This window comes from Corticium candelabrum, chromosome 15 (genome assembly GCF_963422355.1).
Source record: "Corticium candelabrum chromosome 15, ooCorCand1.1, whole genome shotgun sequence".
Classification (NCBI taxonomy): domain Eukaryota; kingdom Metazoa; phylum Porifera; class Homoscleromorpha; order Homosclerophorida; family Plakinidae; genus Corticium; species Corticium candelabrum.
This window is the reverse complement of record NC_085099.1, coordinates 1,193,082-1,212,093: the sequence shown is the minus strand read 5'-3', so window position 1 is coordinate 1,212,093 and position 19,012 is coordinate 1,193,082. Positions and strand designations below refer to the sequence as shown.

The window sequence follows — 19,012 nt, the reverse complement described above, 5'->3', positions numbered from 1 at the left end:
ATTGCTCTGGACAAAGCAGCTGCGGAAGCTTGGAAGAATGCAGGAGAGGTGTGGGAGGCTGTGAGTTCTAGAGTAGTGATGGCACGGTTATTGTAGTTAAAATCAGAGAGAAGATGGCGTGGAAGACAAAAGACCTATGTGACTGTTGTGTGTGCTTATGCCCCTACTGCAAAGGCTCCACCTAACATTGAACAGAAATTCTACTCAGACCTGCAGGACACTATTGACAAAATCCCACGGACTGATGTACTAGTGATTTTAGGTGATTTCAATGCACGGGTGGGTATATACATATTGGAGCAAGGAAGTGATTTATGGCAGGAGGTCTTAGGAAGGTATGGTAAGAATGGGTGCAACTTAGCAGGAGCTGAGTTGTTGGAGTTCTTTGCTGTCAATGAAATGTCCATCATGAACACTTGGTTTCAGAAGAAGGAGATACACCAGGGCACTTGGACACATCCTGCAACGAAGAAATGTCACATGATAGATTTTGTTGTGATGAAAGCCAGCCAGAGAGTTTATTGTAGAGATGTACGAGTGATGCGAGGAGCGAATTGTTGGACAGACCACAAGCTAGTGAGATCAAATCCGAACATTGTGACTCCACGTCTTAGAAGTGGTGTAGAGAAGAGCTGTACACCCTTTGCACAGTGTGGAAAATAACGGTAGGACATAGGACAATGTTCCACCAAGTGTGTTGTTGTCCAACCAAATACTGCACCAGTGTTGGGACGTGTTTGGACAAAACATCCATCAATTACACGCATATGTGATGGCGTTTCCAATGGTATAACTGTTAATTTCATAAACTTAGGTGCCTCCTAGCATGCTTTATACAGAGAAAACCTCAGCTGCCTTTAACGCCATTTCTTCCTTGGAAGTTGGTTGTAAAAATTACATGCAAAATGGCTGCAGTAGGGAGGCACTCAGTTAGACATGCAACACCATACAAGAATGTCCTACCTAGGCTCAGTCTGTCCGAGCCAAAATAATTCTCCATTTTCCACACTGTTTGCAGTACATGAAGTTGCTGTCAGGACCAAGCAATGGGTACCGCGAAGTGTTGGAACAACGTTTACAGGATAGACCACACAAGGATGAAGATACACGTAAGAAAAACTGGGACACTCTGAAGGATTGCATTGTAACCGCAGCTGAAGAAGTTTTAGGTAAAGGGAGAAGAAAACAACCAGAGAGGTTTCGAGAGAGCTATGACATCTTGATACCTTTAGTAGAAGCCAAGAACAGAGCACTCCAGAGAGCGCTACAATCTAACACGACGGTGAACCAAAAGGAATTCAAGAGACAACAGAGACTTATGAAGAGAGCAGTGGATAAGGCCAAAGAAGACTGGATATGTAGAGTTGCTAAAGAAGCCGAAGTTGCTGTGAAAGATGGTCATACAAGTTGGGACAGAATTAGGAGAGATTACTGGAGGCTCATGCAGGGAGAAGATTGATTAAACCTAACATTGTTTGGAAAGAGGATAGAAGTTTGACACAGGGGAACGGAGAATTGACTAAGAGGTGGAAACAACACTTCGTGAAGGTCCTGATTGATTGTTACGTCAGAATATAGGCAAGAAGTGATTGATGATATGCCATTGCTGCCACCTGTTATGGAATTGGATTACCCACCAACTGCCAAAGGACTATCAGAAGCCTTGAGTAATTTGAATAACAGAAAGGCAGGGGAAAGTCTGGCATTCTTCCAGAATTAGTCCATTGTGGAGGTTGTGAGCTGGAAGATAGGATATTGAGAATATTGGAACAGAAATATGGAAGGAGGTGTGGTAGATGATTGGAAAGATGCTGTGATTATTCCAATTCTGAAGAAGGGTGATCTTAGACGATGTGATAATTGGCGTGGAATAAGTCTGTTGGATGTAGTAGGAAAAGTAATGACAAGAATAGTGAAGGAGAGGTTGGAACAAATTACTTATAGGATCTTACCAGAGTCACAGTGTGGTTTTAGAAAAGGTCATGGCTGCGTAGATATGATTTTTGTTACTAGACAGCTTGTGGAGAAAACTCGAGAGCATAATGACACATTGTACATGTTATTTGTTGACTTGAAAAAGGCTTATGATTCTGTGGCAAGAGGAGCATTGTGGAAAATCACAGAGAAGTGTGGCGTTCCACCGAGGATGCTGAAAATTGTGAAGTCATTTTACGAGGGAATGCATGCCGAGGTGAGAGTTGGTTCTCAAATAACAGAGAATTTTGAAGTACGGAATGGACTCAGGCAGGAATGTACTTTGGCATCTACATTGTTTAACATTTATATCAGCGCTGTAGTAGCTAACTGGAGAGATAGGTATGAAGAAGTGGGAATGAATGTACTGTATAAGCATGGTAGAAAACTGGTGGGCGACAGGTCTGTTAAATTTAGACTAAAGGAAGTGAAAGTGACTGAGACACAGTTTGCAGATGATGCAGCACTATATGCAACGTCTAAAGTTGCATTTGAGTCGGGCAGCAGGATATGAGGAAGTGGCAAGCGACTTTGGATTGCAGTTGAGTGTGGAGAAGACAAAAGGAATGGCTGTTGGTCAAGAGGTTGATGTGACACCAGTGCAAGTGAAGGGTGGCAGTCTGGATATTGTAGATCACTTCTTGTACCTTGGTTCTAACATCCTCAGTGATGGAGAAATCATGGTAGAAATAGACTGTAGGATTGCTAAAGCATCTCGAGCCTTTGCATACTTGCGGATACCCATATTCCAAAATAGAAACCTTTCTGTAGCAACAAAGAGACAAGTCTATCGAGCGATAGTATTGTCAGTCTTGCTATATGGGGCAGAGACCTGGACACTGAAGGCCCCACAAGTAAAACCCTTGAACTCATTCCATAATCGTTGTGTGATAACTATCTTAGGCATAACAAGATACCAGCAGTGGAAGGAGAGAATATCAACCAGACGTTTGGCATCAACATTTGGCATGCAGGAAACCATATCTGACCTCATTATGGAACAGCAACTCAAATAGATCGGACATGTGGGTTGTATGGATGAAGAGAGACTGCCAAAGTGAACGTTGTTTGGAGAGTTGAGGAAAAAGAGACCATGTCATGGAATGAAGAAAAGGTGGAGAGATGTTTCTAAATTGAATATGGAAGCTATTGGTGTGGGAAATAGGTGGTATGAGTTGTGCCAAGACAGAGGAGACTGATTCAAGCTTTGTTGTGAAGGTATGGAGAGAGTGGCAGAGACCAGGCAGAGAAATGTAGACAAGGAGACCTAACTAGACATGAACGATTTGTGGTCGTTAATTTTTCACTGTTTTTATTGCTTTGATTCTGGGTATACACTCAGAACACCGCTTGATGTCGCTTGAAGTCGCAACATGGGCGTCTTCAAGGTTCAAGGTGTGTGTGTGTGTGTGTGTGTGTGTGTGTGTGTGTGTGTGTGTGTGTGTGTGTGTGTGTGTGTGTCACTGTGTGTGTGTGTGTGTGCATGTGTGTGTGTGTGTGTGTGCATGTGTGTGTGTGTGTGTGTGTGTGTGTGTGTGTGTGTGTGTGTGTGTGTGTGTGTGTGTGTTACCTTTCACCGTGTGCCATATTTACATTCCGATGTCAACTATTTACTCTGACCAGTCACCTAATCTCTGTAGTACAGTCCATGCTAATATGAGTGATGATGTCATGTGATAGATCACTTCCACCTCACTTCAGACTATGGACGTTCCTTACTGCACCTTTACTGGAAACTCACTGGTGGAATGTCAGCAACTGTTTCCGTCACCTAAAATGTCTCTAAGTGTGCTGTGTGTTTCCAGGTAGTTCTTGACATTATTCTCACTGCTATGGCTGCTCAAATGTTGGAGCCTTTATGGACGTCTAAGGAGTTGTTGGTATGATGTCTTGTTGTGTAATTTGGATGTGGTAGACAACAGTAATGATGTCGGTTGGAAGGTATTTGTGACTATTGTTGGTGTGGCGTCGTCCGTTCTTACGGCGTTTCTGTTCGTGTTGCTGTACATTCCACTGAGAAGAGATGTCTTTCTGTGAGATTTAATATGAATGTGTGTGTGTGTGTGTGTGTGTGTGTGTGTGTGTGTGTGTGCGTGCGTGCACGCACGTGGGCATCCTGTGTGTGTGCAGATGTGTGTGTGTGTGTCTGTCCACGTGTCTGTCTGTCCGTGCGTCTCTGTCCATCAGTGTGTGTGTGTGTGTGTGTGTGTGTGTGTGTGTGTGTGTGTGCGTGTGTGTGTTCGTCCGTCCATCCGTGTGTGTGTCCATCCGTGTGTGTCCATCCGTGTGTGTATGTATGTGTGTGTTCCCGTGTGTATGTCCATCAGTGTGTGTGTCTGTCTGTGTGTCTGTGTGTCTGTTCGTCAGTGTGTGTGTGTGTGTGTGTGTGTGTGTGTGTGTGTGTTTGTTTGTGTCTGTCTGTCCATTTGTCCATCCGTGTGTGTGTGCACGTGCGTGTATACATGTGTGCGTGCACGTGCATGTGTACATGCGTGCGTGCATGCATATGTGTATCATTATGCATGTGTGTATGCATGTATATGTATGCATGCATGTGAATGACATGCAGACATTTCCATTATTACAAGCCTCTTTGCATTTACAGCTTTTCTAGTTTCCACGGCTTTATGAGCGTTCTTGCGGGATATTCTGTGGCTTTCAAACAGATCATGCCCGATCATAATGTCCTACCCACATCATCATCATCACTGAAGTCATTCCAATTAAAATCCCAGGTGAGACCATCACAGGTGCCTAACAGGTCATAATTAAACCTTAAACTTTGAGGACCTACTGAGTGACCAAGGAGTCTTCACACTTAGTGATTTGGCTTGTAGTTTGGAAGATCCAGTTTCAGTGAATTGGAACAGTCAAACGAGTTGGTCTGACCTCAATGTAATCATGCTACCTCCACACACAATGGAATGCAATAAAGTTGTATTGTGTGCTAAAACGAGCCGATGATCATGTACTGTAATGGGAAACATGGCTTTGTATGTATTCGGTGTAGTAATGTGTCTATAGTATAGGTAGGGCATGCCGGTGGGTGCAGAGGCGTTAATGTTGGGATCTATTGTGTGTGTCTGATTGGGTTCTGTGCGTCAAGGAATGTTGAATAGACAAGTAGATACCAGCTGTTCGACACACTGCAGCTAGTTTGCCTATTCCATGTGTTTGGCAGTGCGATGTTATTGCCATGTGTTGGTCGTAATATGTCGTTATTGTTGTATTGGTATGTTAGCTACAGTGTAGTTTAGAATAGCATTTGAGTGAACAAATTTGAACGTTGAATCATTGGTCAAGGTGTAGACTGATACCTAGGCAGAGAGAAAGAGAGAGGTGGGTGAGTGGGTGGGTGAGTGAGTGGGTGAGTGAGTGAGTGAGTGGATGAGTGGCCAACTCATCAATCATCCAAAACAAGGTGTCTGCCATCGTTGGAAAGTGTATCGGAAATCCTGATGCTGCTTTTACGATGTCAGCAAGATACTTTGGTGGTGACTTTACGTAGTTAGCTGTGAGTTTGTGTAGGTGTGTTGTAGTGTTTAGTTTGTATTAGTGATAGTGATGTTCAAGTTATTTGTCTATTTAGTTAGATATACAAGTTTTCTTGCGAGTGACTGTCAGATAAAGTGTGTTTACCAGTGAAATTGAATAAAGTGAGTGAGTGGGTGAAAGGCAGAGATAGATTTTTTATTGGACATCAAGTTTTCTAGTACAATGACAGTAGAGAGATATTTGTTTGACACACACACACACACACACACACACACACACACACACACACACACACACACATACACACACACACACACACACCCACACGCACACGCACATGCACACACACACACACACACACACACACACACACACACACACACACACACACTACCACACAGTAATCTGCACCATTAACAGCTTGTTACTACGACTGCATTTCGCCACTCGTATCGTACACCTTACTGTCTCACAGTGATGGTAGCCTGGCCAGTTAATTAAATGCAGTCTCTACAATTGTTCTTCCTTGCATCTGTGATTCTCTCATTCTTGCATCTGTGGTTCTCATTCTATTGTCCCATTACAACAGTGAACAAAGATTTGCATGTGCAGGGTTTGAGGTGCATGTTAACAAGTCAAATTGTGTGGCCAGTTTGGCTTTAGTGGCTTAACCTGGCTTCAGTGGCTTGACCTATTCCTTTGGCTACTGAACCTAACATCTTTTCTTTCGTCTACGAGGCTTCCTGTGAGATGGAGCGCCCCCACTTATTTTCCTAGAAAGTCCACTGCTGTATGTTTTGGTAATCACTGGTTCCAGGACATGTTATTGTATGTTTGTATTTGGGTGGCCTGGTGACCTACAGAGGAGTGTGGGTCGTGTGCGTGTTCATTGGGAAATTGTGTGTTCTAGATGCTGCCGATTGTAATAGTTGCTATTTCTACTGCTGCGAGTCTGTACGGAGTGACGTCTGTGGCGTTTGTGCCACTTGTTGGTTGGGGTATCGTCGTGTCGTGGATCTATTTGAGATTCTATCAGAAACGGAGACATTCGGACAGTAGGGGCGATCACAGTGATACGTTTGCATTTGCGACTTTCTTTCCTGAGCCGCTTCAGTGAGTCCGTATAGTGTATTTAATGAGGTCTTTTGTGTTGTATTGTGTTTTAGTCTCTACTTTGTGGTAACACTACATTGCGAGAACTCCTGGATCTTTCAGTGTCTGGTCTTTGTTTGGGCTTTGTCTGTTTGTCTGTCTGTCTGTCTGTCAGTCTGTCTGTCTGTCCATCTGCTTGCCTGCACAACTGTTTACACTTTGTTGTGCAGGCCTGCAGTCAACTCGATGTCGAGTCCAGTGTACAACTTGCTGTCAAGAACAAAACTTTGTCCAAAGCGAACTCGGACGGTCGACATCACTGCTCTCTCGTCAGTGACGATTAATCTCCCAGGGGTGGACAAGGCCGATGCCGAGCGAAGGAAGCAAAAGGCTCTGAAGGCCCTCGATGAACGACTGAGTCGGGCAGAACCTCAAGCGGACTGGCCTTCACTGGACAACGAAGCCTCACCCCAACCAAAGTGGTCATCTCTGGACAATGAGGCGGTTAACCCAGCTGACGTTGATGCAGGCAAATCAGGTCTACCTGTCACTGAGTTAACGCAGAATATGTTGAACAGTGTGGGGGAGACAGGAAGGGGAGTAGTCGACTCTAGTAGTAAACAGTCTGTACATCAGGATGCCTCCAGCAGCGGGCAATAGGGCTGTCTGTCTGCCCAAACTATTAATTAGCAGTAGGCAATTTGTACTCTGCCAAATAGCAGAGATAATCAATAGTAGAAATGTAGGCGAGATCACATGGGTGGTTTGTGCATTATTGGGTCCTTGTGTGGTTTCCAGCTGATACAGTTTGTGCAAGAGAGATTGTGCTCTTGGCCCATTTGCCACATGTGGGAAATGTTGGCAAAGGCTGAAGGCTGTCAGTTTGTTTGGGGTATTGTTTGTTGCTAATGGCTATTGGGTGTGGCGTTGAAGTGGTCGTTATCAATATTCTTAGACCAGGATTTGTGGTCGCTCTAACTGTCTCGCCAAGAGACTGACGCGTTACGTCAACAGACAGTCCTTGACAGCGATTACACAGATGGAGATGACAGGGAGAGTCCAGGAAATGAAGTGCGGCCTCTTGCGACTGGTCTGTTTGTCGTTTGTCAAATAAGCGTGTCAACAATGTCGTTAGCTAGTTTATTCATCGCTCAGCGTCTGCACGCTCATATGTCGACGTGTGGTCTTGCAACTTGTTGAGATGATGACTACATACCAAAGCCCATGGAGACCTGCACACGGAAGTTGACAGGTAGACGTGTAAGGGTGGTAATAAAGCTATAATGAATGGCTAGGATGTGGTCAATCTGCAGCAATCACAGTGTCTGTTTACCCCTTAGTGTAATCGATTCAGAGTTATGGTATTCGACGCTCCGCCTCGAGCAGCTGCATATAGGAATGCACCAGTTGGCCCAAACGGTGCATTTCGCCTCTGCTTCTTGTCAGGTGCGTGAGAAATGGCGAGCATGCATCCTTTCTCGATAGCCGCCTTGCTAGGCATCGACTCTCACGAAGGAGAGCGCTATGCTTCGAATGAGACCGACAGTGAGGCGTGTATATCGGACAAAGAGGAGTGTCATGGTGAGAGGATGACAATCATGACAACAAGCCGCGAGAAGGCTGCCCTATGCCGCGCCTGGTCAGCTCAGCCTTTCCCACTGCTATGGTATCCGTGGATGAGTGCACGAACAGGCAGACAAGCACGCAGAAGCAGCAGCATCGGTGAGTGATGAAATCATGCACTAGAATGACAAACTCTCTGCACCACTTCTATTCAATCCAGCACATGTACACATGCACAGTCCCATCTGACAGACATTAAGTGTCAACCTGTCTGTATCTTCATTCCAGAAACCCGGAAGGACGAAAGTCCGGCCATCAAGGCCGCCGATTCCGATTGCGATCAAGAATCGGAGGCGAGCAGCACCGAGAAGAAGAAGCGGACGGCATTCTCGAGTCTTCAGGTGATGGAACTCGAGAGGAGATTCCAATATCAACGCTACCTACCGAAATCAGAGCGTCGACTCTTGGCAGTGACACTCAGATTGACAGATACTCAGATCAAAACATGGTTCCAGGTATTTAAAACAAGCGTCTCATTTTTGTATATTTTTACATGAATTATCTGCCACCTAGAATCGGAGAACGAAGTGGAAGAGGCGACAAGCCGAGGCGATGTGGAACAAACAGATGGGCGGATTCTTTCCCGAGCGTGCGAGTAATAAGACACTCCTGTCTGGCTCTCCTCCGCCGGTTTACTTGAACTCATCGCCCGTTTACGTGTTGGGTAGCCGATAAAGACGTGGGCGTTTGTAAATCGATACTGTAAAAGCTAAAGTGGCGGCAGGAGTCGCTCGCTTGTAGAAATATTGTTTTCTAGTTGCTTTTCTCGGAGCTTTTCCTAGAGTTGCTGTCACTTAATTATTGGGTTGCAACGTAACTGATATAGCCTATAGGTAACACTTAAATGCGTCACATTACAGTTACAGCTAAGTGATTGAATAATTCTGTGTATGGTACCACATCGTTCCAACTAAAATATTTAACCCCTTATCCTGGAGTTTGCTAACGCGCGTTACACTTAACCAACTTCAACAGCGCGCGTTAGACATTTCCACTGTTGCACCCGTATTAGGCTAACGCGAATTAAACAACTTAGTTCCCGGAATTGTGTGAGTACGCATGCGTACGCGCATAGCCGGAAATGACTGGCTGGTCTCTTTGTTTAGTCGCGTTGGTCTGCCTCCTGGACGTTGTCTCGGGAGGACGAGAGGCGTCAGATGAGCCCATCGGACCTCAAAGCAGTCGACACCACAGAAGCGACGACGACGACGAATCGTCGACAATCAGAGAGAACGAGAGCAGACTGATGCCGACTGTGTTTCTAGCCATATTGGCATCTAATCAAGCGCACTTACTTCCGCAATTTTTAGCGTACATCGAGAGACTGGATTATCCTCGAGAGCGCATCTCAATTGGGTTTGTCAAATTGATATTCCCGGATGTTCGATAAATGACACCCACACACAAGTGATACATGTACATACCACATTATAGCTTGTCTGCGTTTATTGCCTGTTTGCTGTAATTTGTGAAGGAAGATAAAAAGAATTATTTGGGTTCATTTTGCATTACAACTAATTTTTAATTAATTAATTAATATTAATATTTTGTGTTGTGTTATTATATTGTGTATGTAGAAGACTGTATTCTGAGTAAACATTTTGATATTGTTTGTGCATGTCCTTGATTGGTCTCTTGTTGTTGTGTAGTGTTCTTACTGACCACAACATCGACAACACGTCCGCCATGCTTCACGAGTGGGTGATGAACGTGGAGGTGTTGTATCATAGTGTATCGCTGATAGACACGAATGACGTAGTGTACAACTCAGAGCCACTGGTGTGGAACGATGAGAGATACCTGCACATCATGAATCTACGAGAACGATCCTTGAACGAGGCAAGACGTCAATGGGCGGACTTCATATTGGTACTTGCGTATTGTAGCAATGTAATCACACTACGTTTAATATCAACATGTGGTAAAACTTTTGTATTTCAGTTTGTTGATTGTGACAATTTTCTTGTCAACCCTCGGACGTTGAGAAATCTCGTAGCGCAGAACAAGTGAACCGCATGCTACTTCGTTGGTTAAATGTTCGAGTGTTGACATCCGTTTGTGTGTACAAGGTCGCTGATTGCTCCGATGCTAACCGTACACAAGGACAGTATGTACTCGAATTTTTGGTGCGGAACGGACGAACATGTAAGACTCTTGTGAAGGTTGTAGTACTGTTCGTCTATTCATCTTTTTATTTGCTCTCTCCAGGGGTACTACAAACGGACATCCTCGTATGTACCGACACTGAACCGCGAGAGGAGAGGCTGCTTTCCCGTTCCAATGATCTATGGGACCATATTGATAGATCTCAGACGGCAAGGGTCGACACGTTTGTCATATAAGGAACAACCACTGAACTATGGCGGACCAAACGATGACATGCTTTTGTTTGCGGCATCCGTGAAAGCAGCAGGTCTGTAGACTTGTACAATACAAGTGTATGTTGTTGGTTACAGAGACAGGGCAGAATGTTAGTAATACATTGGTAGGAGGTACCCACTTTAGTGAGCAAGGAGGCACCCACTTTAGTGAGCAAGGAGGTACCCACTTTAGTGAGCAAGGAGGTACCCACTTTAGTGAGCAAAACACTCGTACGCCCTCGCGCGCGCACACACACACACACACACACACACCACACCACACACTCAGACAGAAAACATTGACTTCTGATTTCATGTATGGGACATGGACAGGCATTTATAGAGTGAGACAAAACAGGAATGCTAATGAGACTCATGAGGTGCACAGATGATAGACTATTGTACTACACATGTTTACGTGCTTGTTGTTGTCATGTTGATTGACCACTAAGTGAATTTATGCATTACACCTTGTAGGCACTTTTTTACATTTATTCAATACAGATGACCCACTTCATTCCATCACAATAAAATCATTACTCTCCTCTAGATCTCCAGATGTATATCTTGAACGACGAGGTCTATGGTCATCTGATGCCGACTGCGAGTCAATATTCATCAGTCGACCACTTGAAGGTGTACTACAGCGATTACAAGATGACAACACTCTGTAAGTGTTTAAGTCGGTAGACAGTCTTATCTATAACGAGCGTTCCTGTACTGGCTACATAGCCTCGCCCCAGATCATGGATTGCAGTCCCGGATGGGCAGTCATGACTACCTAGTAGGGGCTGGTGCTTACAGTAACATGTCTGAGCGCAACCCAGCAACGTCTTCTCAGCTGGTAAAAGCGTCTGGTATCAAAAGGCTGTTCAAACGTGTAGTGCATGTAAAGCAAGTGTACCGTTGCTGGTGTGGACTCCACCCAGTCTCTCTCTGCCCTCTTCATTCTCAGGATAGTCAATCCTCGCCGTTCCCGCGAATGACGAGTGCAGAGAGAGTCTACTGCTGTTGCTGTATGCCTTCTTACCTAGATTCCCAGCTTTTACTTGTTGACATCGTCGTCCATGACAGCTGGACCAGTGAAAGCAGGGGGGCACTATGACCACGTGAGTGAAAGCCCGACAGCCGATTGGTAGTTACAGGCCACACTATTTTTGGTTTACGTTACTACACATTGACGCTCGAATATTAGTAATTTACGTGTATCCATTGACACTGAATAGAACTCTGGTCTAGTCCGTGTTGATGCTGCCTCCAACTTCCAGACCAGAGAGCGCGGGCGAACTCTACATGCTAGGACGCTGACATTTACATTGGCAATAGGCTCGGCTTGCCTAGTAGTCAGCCTTTACCGCAATAGTAGTATGACATACAGGCTGTTTCCAGTAGAAACCGCAAGCAAGGACAAGCATGCACACCATCCATACAGTTTATTGCTCCAAGTCTGACGCTTTAATGCACCAGTGGTGTGTGGCTAGCTGGTGTTAATGAATTTAAAGTGATGTCTAAGAACCTCGTTGGGCACTTATGGAGTTGTAAATTATTTGTGTAGACTAAGAGTCAGTGCTAAGTATAGATTTATTGCTGTAGGGAGCAGGTGATCATATGCTTGTGAGTGACAGGGTATCAGGTGGTGTTGACAGTAACACATGATTTGTTTAGATGTCTAAACGATGAGATAGAAACGGCATAATGTATTTTTGATGTACACACAGAGTAGAGTGACAATCTTGTTGGTCTGGGTGGGAGACTGTGGGTAGGGTCGATGCTGTTGACTTTCTAGAAAGTATTCTTGTTGTGATGTTAGATATAACGCTGTGTGTGTGCGTGCGTGTGCGTATGCGGACGTATGCAGTGCCTGTGTGTGTTTAGGTAGGGTCCATACCCTCATGTTTCTAGGAAGTATTCTTGCCCTGATGTTAGATATAAGGACGTGTGACCTGCTGTGACTAAATGACTCAATCTTCTTGGTAATACCACACCCAATCGATTATCTTTATCAGTTGACTTTTTCTCCAGCTTGATGTTTTCACTAGTGAGTCCTTAGTGGTGGTGTCCGGACTGAATGTAGACATATTATAGACTTTAGTGGCTACTGATTGATGCTTGTTTGGAGACTAAAATGTCAACATGGACGTGGTTTTTGAACTGAAATCGAATTAGTGGAGATAAACCTGGTAGGTTGATGAGTCAATGGTAGCAAGAGTAATGAGATGATGGATCACTCTGTATATCATAACTCTTATCTAGATGGCAGATTGTGTAGTAATTCTCCATTTATTTAGATGGCAGATTGGGTATTATATTAACTGACAAATTATTATTAATTATTATGTGTGTGCTCAACCAGATCAGTCTGGCTTGTAAAGTCTATTACAAGTACAGTAAGCAAACCTTACTTCAGAAGTACTTAGACCATCATGGTTGTCTAGAAAGAAGACATGACTTTACGAAGAATCCAAGTAGATCCAAGAAGCACTGTTTTCTGTAAGTGCTGCAGGTTGTGATGACCTGGAATGATATCCAGCCACCGTGCATACCTGTGTGCACTGTGCCCAAAGCTCCCAAGACCACTGGAACCACCAGTGTTCGACAATGCCACATGCCGCCTATCTCCACTCGCAAGTCGCTGTACTTCGCCAACTTCTCAGCATGTTTCTTGTCAATGTTGCCATCAGCAGGACAGCTGATATAATAAGACAAGTGTTTGTCTTCTTATTTCTGAGACAGATGTCTGGACGATTGGCTTTGATCTTCTTGGCAGTGGTATTATTATTATTATTTATTATTATTATTATTATTATTATTATTATTGGCTGCTGAGGCTAGTTGTCTCAGTTAGAGACAGTTAGCTACCTAATGGTCTGCCCTATTTATGGCTGGTGTACTTAAACTGTGGCCCCCAAAGCGTCTTTGGTGCCACTTAATTAATATTAATGGTGATGACAAAGACCACACGAAACTCAAAAAATTGTCTAATTAATTAAGTCAAGCAAACTGCTATATATGGTGCCCATAAATCAATGATTGCCACATTCTGTGTGGCCTTTAGACTAAGTTAGTCATGAATGCCAAGTGTGCAAGACTCCCACGCCAAGCCTTGTGTCACAATTGGCACTGTCGCCATGGAAATGGCATCCCTCCCTACAATATCAACATCTAAAGTAGCAGCGAACTTGGACAGCACGCCTAGTGGATATCAATGACCAATTATTTTTATTATTTATTTAATTATTTATTGAACACTTTTTGCAGACAAGAGTGTAGTCTACACACACAACAAATCGTGTAAACACACTAAAGTCAAACGTGTCCAGCTCTACATGCTATTTGCTTTTTATATTAATGTGAAAGTACTTTCTTGGTTAGTGAATGCCGGTGACATTCCGTACACCGACAACGTGTACCGACCAACCCGTCCAACTGACAACTTGGGCTTCGATAGGGTAATACCACAAATCTGTACTATTGTACTCATTGCTCTGCTACAACGCTCTACTACTGTGTGTGCTGTTGATTAGGTGTATATGATTAACTTGAAACGGCAAGCAGAGAGACGGAAACGGATGTTGTCGGCACTGAATGAACTGAATTTTGAGTATACAGTCGTCGATGCGGTCGATGGAAAGTGAGCTAACGTTGGGGTTTCTGTAACACGATTTGTATACGGTGTGTGGCTATGCGTATTAGGAGTCTGACGAATGAAGACTTAAGTAGCTTGAAAATAAAACCTCTTCCGGGTTATTTGGACCCGATCGTTAAGCGGTGAGTCGTGGTGTTCGTTTGTCGTGTTGTAACGTTGGACTGTTGTTATCAACACACAGGAAGATCACTCTTGGTGAGATTGGCTGCTTCTTGAGTCACTACAACTTGTGGAAAGAGGTTTGTGTTGTTGTGTGTTCAGGCAGGTGCATGCACATGTCAGCATTGTTGCAATCAATTACTTCCGTTTTGCTACTTTAGGTTGATGAACTGGAGCTAAAGCGAGTGATCATTTTGGAAGATGATCTTGATTTTGAAGCTGGGTTTATCAATTCGTTTCGTTGGCTAATCACAGAGGCGGATACAGTCGTACCCGACTGGGAACTAATGTATGTACATAGTATGTACCATATAACCAGGGATGGCTAAGGCTTTAGTCACCAGGGGCCACACAAGCATAAAGCTTTAGGTTGTCTGGAGTCACGCCCTCTTATTGCCTTCTTATCCAAAACCTTAGACACACACACAGTGACACACACAGTGACACACACACACACACACACACACACACACACACACACACACACACACACAGTGGAGTGAGTGGTCGACACGACCAAACTCATTTATAGCTTTGCTTGTGTCTCCAAAGACTAATTAATGCGTGCCGTGCAGGAGCGTCCACAAACATCGCATGTGAAGTTCCCACTCTTAGAGATCGTCTTTCATTCCTGCCTTTTTTGTTGGAGTGTTTTCAAACGCTGGCCTTCAAATGGATGTAAATATTTTTTGGAATAAGATGTCCATAGAGATCTCTCTGACACATAGCTTTCCCAGTTGGATATATCAATGTTACAAGATTTCAAATTGGATTTCATTGTGTCTTTAAAGCGCAATTTCTGACCACCTGCTGTTCAGACAAAACAAGTCACCATAAAAGAACCTGCACAATAGCATGGATTATAGTGAAATGAGCATGTGCAGAACTGATTCCACTCTCTCCTCCAGTACATGTTACATGTTGACAGGTGTAAGACTACAACATGCCAAACAACATGTATGGACGCAGTAAGCTGACCAGAAAACTAAAACCCCAAATTAGTAAACTGCTCTTTAGAGCCAAAGTGACCACAGCTGCTTACAGATACTGTGCTGAATTGCTATGAACCAAATCAGACTTTGTAGCAACAGCCTATGGCGGCTGCACTTGCCATGCCCAGTGACATCATAGAGAATCTGTGACATTTTATAGAGATAACAGTGACACCTGTTATCCCATCACTCTCTGATAACACTGCCACCAGATTGTCCGCGACTGATTATTTGTCAGGCAAGGCTTGCTTATTTCACAGCTAACCCTTATATCTAAGGGTTGTTCCACAATCCACAACTTGTGGACCTGCTCGGTAGCAGATGGTGCTGCTACTGGGAATAAACCCCGTACTCCGACACACACACACACACACACACACACACACACACACACACACACACACACACACACACACACACACACCTACATCATACAATCCTAAATGTCAGGAGCTGCCTCACGCCCCAGCTGTTAAGCTGGGCCCTGTGTGCTACTCAGGGAACTCTGGGCCTGCGCTAGCAAACTCCTAGAGCCGGTGCAGGAACACCGACTTGTGAAGCCAACTGTGGTGTGAGCACACGAAGTCTCACCAGGATCTCAGCGGCTGATGTTACGTCACAACTGATGGCCGCTTAGGACCCCAGTCAATGACCAGGTACTCATTTATACTCCTGAGTCGAGAGAAGCAAGTGTGTGTTAGTTTCTTGCTTAAGGAAATTATGCCATAGCTCGCCATCACTGTGACTTGAACTTGCGACCCTTCAAGGATGTACACACCCCGTAAGATGACTCTCTAACCAACTGAGCTATTGTACCGTGCATGCGTGCGTGCACGTGCACGTACGCATGCATACATACACACACACACACACACACACACACACACACACACACACACACACACACACACACACAACTGGCAGTCTTTAACTACTACTCACTCACTGACGCATGCCAGAACCATATACACATGTTGACCTCGGAGTCTCCAGACAGCACAGGACAGTATAGAACTAAAATCCTCTATGATCATTACTCAACTATAGATTTTAACAGCAACCACACCCACCAGGTCACAAGCCACATTTGGCCATCCCTGATAACTTAGACTTGTTGACTGCAATTTGTGTGATCATTTCTGAAATTTTGTAGTTACCTTGGACGGAAGCTGGTTTATGGTAATGATCAAGAGGATCAAGTTCCTGGAGCAGACACATTAGTTATCCCCAACTATTCCTACTGGACGTTAGCGTATACTCTCACACTAGCGGGCGCAAGGAAATTGCTGGCACAACGACCACTTGAAAAGATCATCCCAGTCGATGAGTATCTGCCGATCATGTTTGACAAGCACGATATGTAAGTGACAATGTGACATAACGATTGGCTGTGTGAGCGTACTTACTGGTGTGTGTGGTCAAGACCAGAGTGGATGGAGGCGTTCTCTCCTCGTGATCTTCAAGCGTATTCAGCCGAGCCTCTTCTCGTTTATCCAACACATTATATTGGTGATCCAGGCTACATCAGCGACACAGAGCACACTCCGATATTACACGACGAGTTGTGACGGAGTTGTACGGTACAGTAGGTCTGTCTCTGTCTCGTGAAGGAAAACTAGGATGTCGTGTTCGCTGTGGTTAATTAAACTGGAATCATTGATACCAATAAGTCATTCCCGACAAAAATTTTCGGTACTTTTCCATGTTTGTATTGTACGGTTGGAGTTGCCGTCCAGCCGTACACAATTTTCGAAAATTTGAATGACTTTGCCTTTGCAAGTCTTAACGATTATCGTTGATCAATTTGGTTGCCTTTCTGTTGACGTTTTTCTATTGTAATTATACAACGAAATTCTATGGCTGTAGTCCCTTTGCCGGGTTGTGTTCCACTAGTTTTGTGACATCACGTGATCGGTTGGGGCACAGTAATATTGTTGTGTAAGAGTCGGGTGATTATAGGCATTTCTACGTTTTCGATTGAATGTGCGTAGCTGTACCACATACACATGTAATCAGTAAATACCAATACTAACCCTAATAGAATGAAACTTGATGCAGATGGATGGTTGTATTTGAGGTATATCTGTGAGTGTATGTCCCATTAGACTCTACACCCAGTCCTCTCCTCGCACGCACTCCACGTGTTTACCACGTGCTTCTTGCTCCTGACCTTTTGAGTGCCATAGAGTACATTCGGTAGGAAGTGCACTCGTTGTTACTAATAATCAGCGGAACGCCCGGTGTAACCTCTGAAACCTCCGCTTTATCCCACAAACAATTCCCTGCACCGTGTCACTGTCTCACGTGCTCCGTTTCTAGCCATTCCCCCAAGACCTGAGACCGTGGACCGGATATACAGAGCCACGAACTGCCGCTTTTTACCAGCATGCAAATAGGTTGAAAATACGGGACACAAACTGTACACAAACATACCTCCGTACTTAGCTAGACATCTGAATGTGACCGCATATTCTATGAGGGTGGCTTCCTACGCCTAGTAACCGCGTGTAGCTACACTACAGAGATATTGATTGGCTCCAGCAGGCTCCAAGTTAGCAGTGAAACTAACATTTAATGTGTTTCTCTCCTCCCTCCCTCCAGTCAAATGTCATTGTTAGAGTCTGGACTGTGTCCCGCCACTACTGTACAGTACAGCAATTATGCTATCAATGGTCTGTGTATATCTAGACAAAGACAACTCTGGGCTCCAAGTGCAGGGCAGCAACACCGAAATTTGGCTCCAAAATTGACGACCACCTGCAACCCTGCACTCTAGCTACTCTGCAGTGGACTAGATTCGTATTGAAGTTTAATTTCAATAGCAGAATGTCAGGTTAACAGCTACAGTAGTTGACAATTAGGTATCTAACTAACACTTTATATATACAAGTCAACATTCAATATGGACTAAAGATCAGAGAAGTAATTGTTTTGACAACCGGAGCGAGCGTCCAGATTGATAGAGTAAATCTTCCAAACGGCTTATATCTTGTCACACACACACACACATACACACGTAGTTGCAGGCCACACTTTATATTAGATTTTTATTTATTATGAAATTCTTACTTTGCATCTAGTGATGCTCGTAGTTCATCACTCCGACGGTGATCAGTGTCGACGACGACGGCATTCGTCGTCTTGCGCTTGCACTGACGATTGGTAGATCCCATAGGAGCGAAGAGGTGAGTGCAGGAGGTCGCACGGTTGAGATGTCGCGGCTGCATGCTGCTGCATGAGCTGCGCGTGGAGATGCGGAGACGAGGCCGGAGCGAGACGCTGGACAAGATCTCAGAGACATGGCTGGCTCGAGCAATGAGCGGTGTATGAGACTACGGGAGAGACGTCGCCTCAACTCATTGTGCCGGGTTTATCACGTGACGTGTGCCAAACAATGACATCATTACCGCGTTCTACAGTAACCTACCATATATGGTCATCGATCCTGGTGTGGTACTTGTGCATGTGTGCAGCCTTGTTTGATTGTTTGATGTGTGCATGCATTGTCTCCTGCTGAATTGCTCAGTGCCGTAAATGCATGTCTCTGTGCTGGCACCAGAGTTAGTTAGGATGTAGCCTACACACTAAGAATAAGCCTGCAAACATGGCTACACCAAACTCAGGGATGCAACCTGTTTCTAATGGTGTCCAAACTGTGGCACCAACTTGTT

At 44.5% G+C, this 19,012-nt stretch overlaps 4 protein-coding genes and 1 long non-coding RNA gene across 9 annotated transcripts in view; 4 read left to right on the top strand and 1 right to left on the bottom strand.

The window, feature by feature from the left end:
- The window catches only part of LOC134191209 (transmembrane protein 115-like), a 9,251-nt gene extending 1,945 nt beyond the window's left edge, over window positions 1-7,306 (top strand). Inside the window, exons 1-7 of one of the 2 annotated variants that reach the window (XM_062659802.1) lie at window positions 3,017-3,369; window positions 3,615-3,724; window positions 3,780-3,854; window positions 3,916-4,007; window positions 4,580-4,709; window positions 6,380-6,582; window positions 6,792-7,306. In XM_062659802.1, the coding sequence (XP_062515786.1) occupies window positions 3,638-3,724; window positions 3,780-3,854; window positions 3,916-4,007; window positions 4,580-4,709; window positions 6,380-6,582; window positions 6,792-7,221 (1,017 nt within the window). In that variant the 5' untranslated portion in view covers window positions 3,017-3,369; window positions 3,615-3,637 and the 3' untranslated portion in view covers window positions 7,222-7,306. Of the gene's footprint in view, window positions 1-3,016; window positions 3,370-3,614; window positions 3,725-3,779; window positions 3,855-3,915; window positions 4,008-4,579; window positions 4,710-6,379; window positions 6,583-6,791 lie in introns of those variants that run through there. The other variant, XM_062659801.1, reaches the window with a different exon arrangement.
- LOC134191212 (uncharacterized) lies at window positions 1,022-1,459 on the top strand. The gene has a single exon (XM_062659805.1). The coding sequence runs from the start codon at window positions 1,022-1,024 to the stop codon at window positions 1,457-1,459; it is 438 nt and encodes a 145-aa protein (XP_062515789.1).
- A 153-nt stretch (window positions 7,307-7,459) lies between the features above and the next one.
- Window positions 7,460-9,058, top strand: LOC134191210 (homeobox protein ceh-9-like). The gene is made up of 3 exons (XM_062659803.1): window positions 7,460-8,283; window positions 8,413-8,639; window positions 8,698-9,058. The coding sequence occupies exons 1-3, from the start codon at window positions 8,019-8,021 to the stop codon at window positions 8,857-8,859; spliced, it is 654 nt and encodes a 217-aa protein (XP_062515787.1). The 5' UTR covers window positions 7,460-8,018; the 3' UTR covers window positions 8,860-9,058.
- A 227-nt stretch (window positions 9,059-9,285) lies between these two features.
- LOC134191217 (procollagen galactosyltransferase 1-like) lies at window positions 9,286-17,144 on the top strand. 4 transcript variants are annotated; one of them, XM_062659814.1, is made up of 14 exons: window positions 9,483-9,540; window positions 9,834-9,881; window positions 9,944-10,053; window positions 10,126-10,190; window positions 10,254-10,329; window positions 10,393-10,597; window positions 11,095-11,214; window positions 13,917-13,993; window positions 14,069-14,175; window positions 14,238-14,312; window positions 14,372-14,429; window positions 14,511-14,638; window positions 16,495-16,701; window positions 16,765-17,144. In XM_062659814.1, coding segments are annotated over exons 2-14 (1,374 nt in total). In that variant the 5' UTR covers window positions 9,483-9,540; window positions 9,834-9,880; the 3' UTR covers window positions 16,910-17,144. The 4 variants fall into 4 exon arrangements, with proteins under 4 accessions (XP_062515794.1, XP_062515795.1, XP_062515798.1 ...); XM_062659810.1 differs by having other exon boundaries at window positions 9,286-9,540; window positions 9,834-10,053; window positions 16,770-17,144; XM_062659812.1 differs by lacking the exon at window positions 9,483-9,540 and adding an exon at window positions 9,546-9,600 and having other exon boundaries at window positions 9,834-10,053.
- A 999-nt stretch (window positions 17,145-18,143) lies between these two features.
- On the bottom strand, window positions 18,144-18,693 carry LOC134191484 (uncharacterized). The gene is made up of 2 exons (XR_009971806.1): window positions 18,411-18,693; window positions 18,144-18,329 (listed from the first exon to the last, which is right to left on the bottom strand). It is a non-coding gene; the product is annotated as an uncharacterized LOC134191484 (long non-coding RNA).
- Window positions 18,694-19,012: the final 319 nt, after the last annotated feature.

Bases quoted from the DNA above. Each gene is read 5' to 3' on its own strand.
- LOC134191212 (XM_062659805.1), top strand. From the start codon at position 1,022: ATGAAGTTGCTGTCAGGACCAAGCAATGGGTACCGCGAAGTGTTGGAA.
- LOC134191210 (XM_062659803.1), top strand. From the start codon at position 8,019: ATGGCGAGCATGCATCCTTTCTCGATAGCCGCCTTGCTAGGCATCGAC. The intron at 8,284-8,412 runs GTGAGTGATGAA...TCTTCATTCCAG, and splicing joins ACGCAGAAGCAGCAGCATCG to AAACCCGGAAGGACGAAAGT. The intron at 8,640-8,697 runs GTATTTAAAACA...TCTGCCACCTAG, and splicing joins AGATCAAAACATGGTTCCAG to AATCGGAGAACGAAGTGGAA.
- LOC134191217 (XM_062659810.1), top strand. From the start codon at position 9,431: ATGCCGACTGTGTTTCTAGCCATATTGGCATCTAATCAAGCGCACTTA. The intron at 11,215-13,916 runs GTAAGTGTTTAA...TTTCTTGGTTAG, and splicing joins TTACAAGATGACAACACTCT to TGAATGCCGGTGACATTCCG. The intron at 14,176-14,237 runs GTGAGCTAACGT...TATGCGTATTAG, and splicing joins GTCGATGCGGTCGATGGAAA to GAGTCTGACGAATGAAGACT.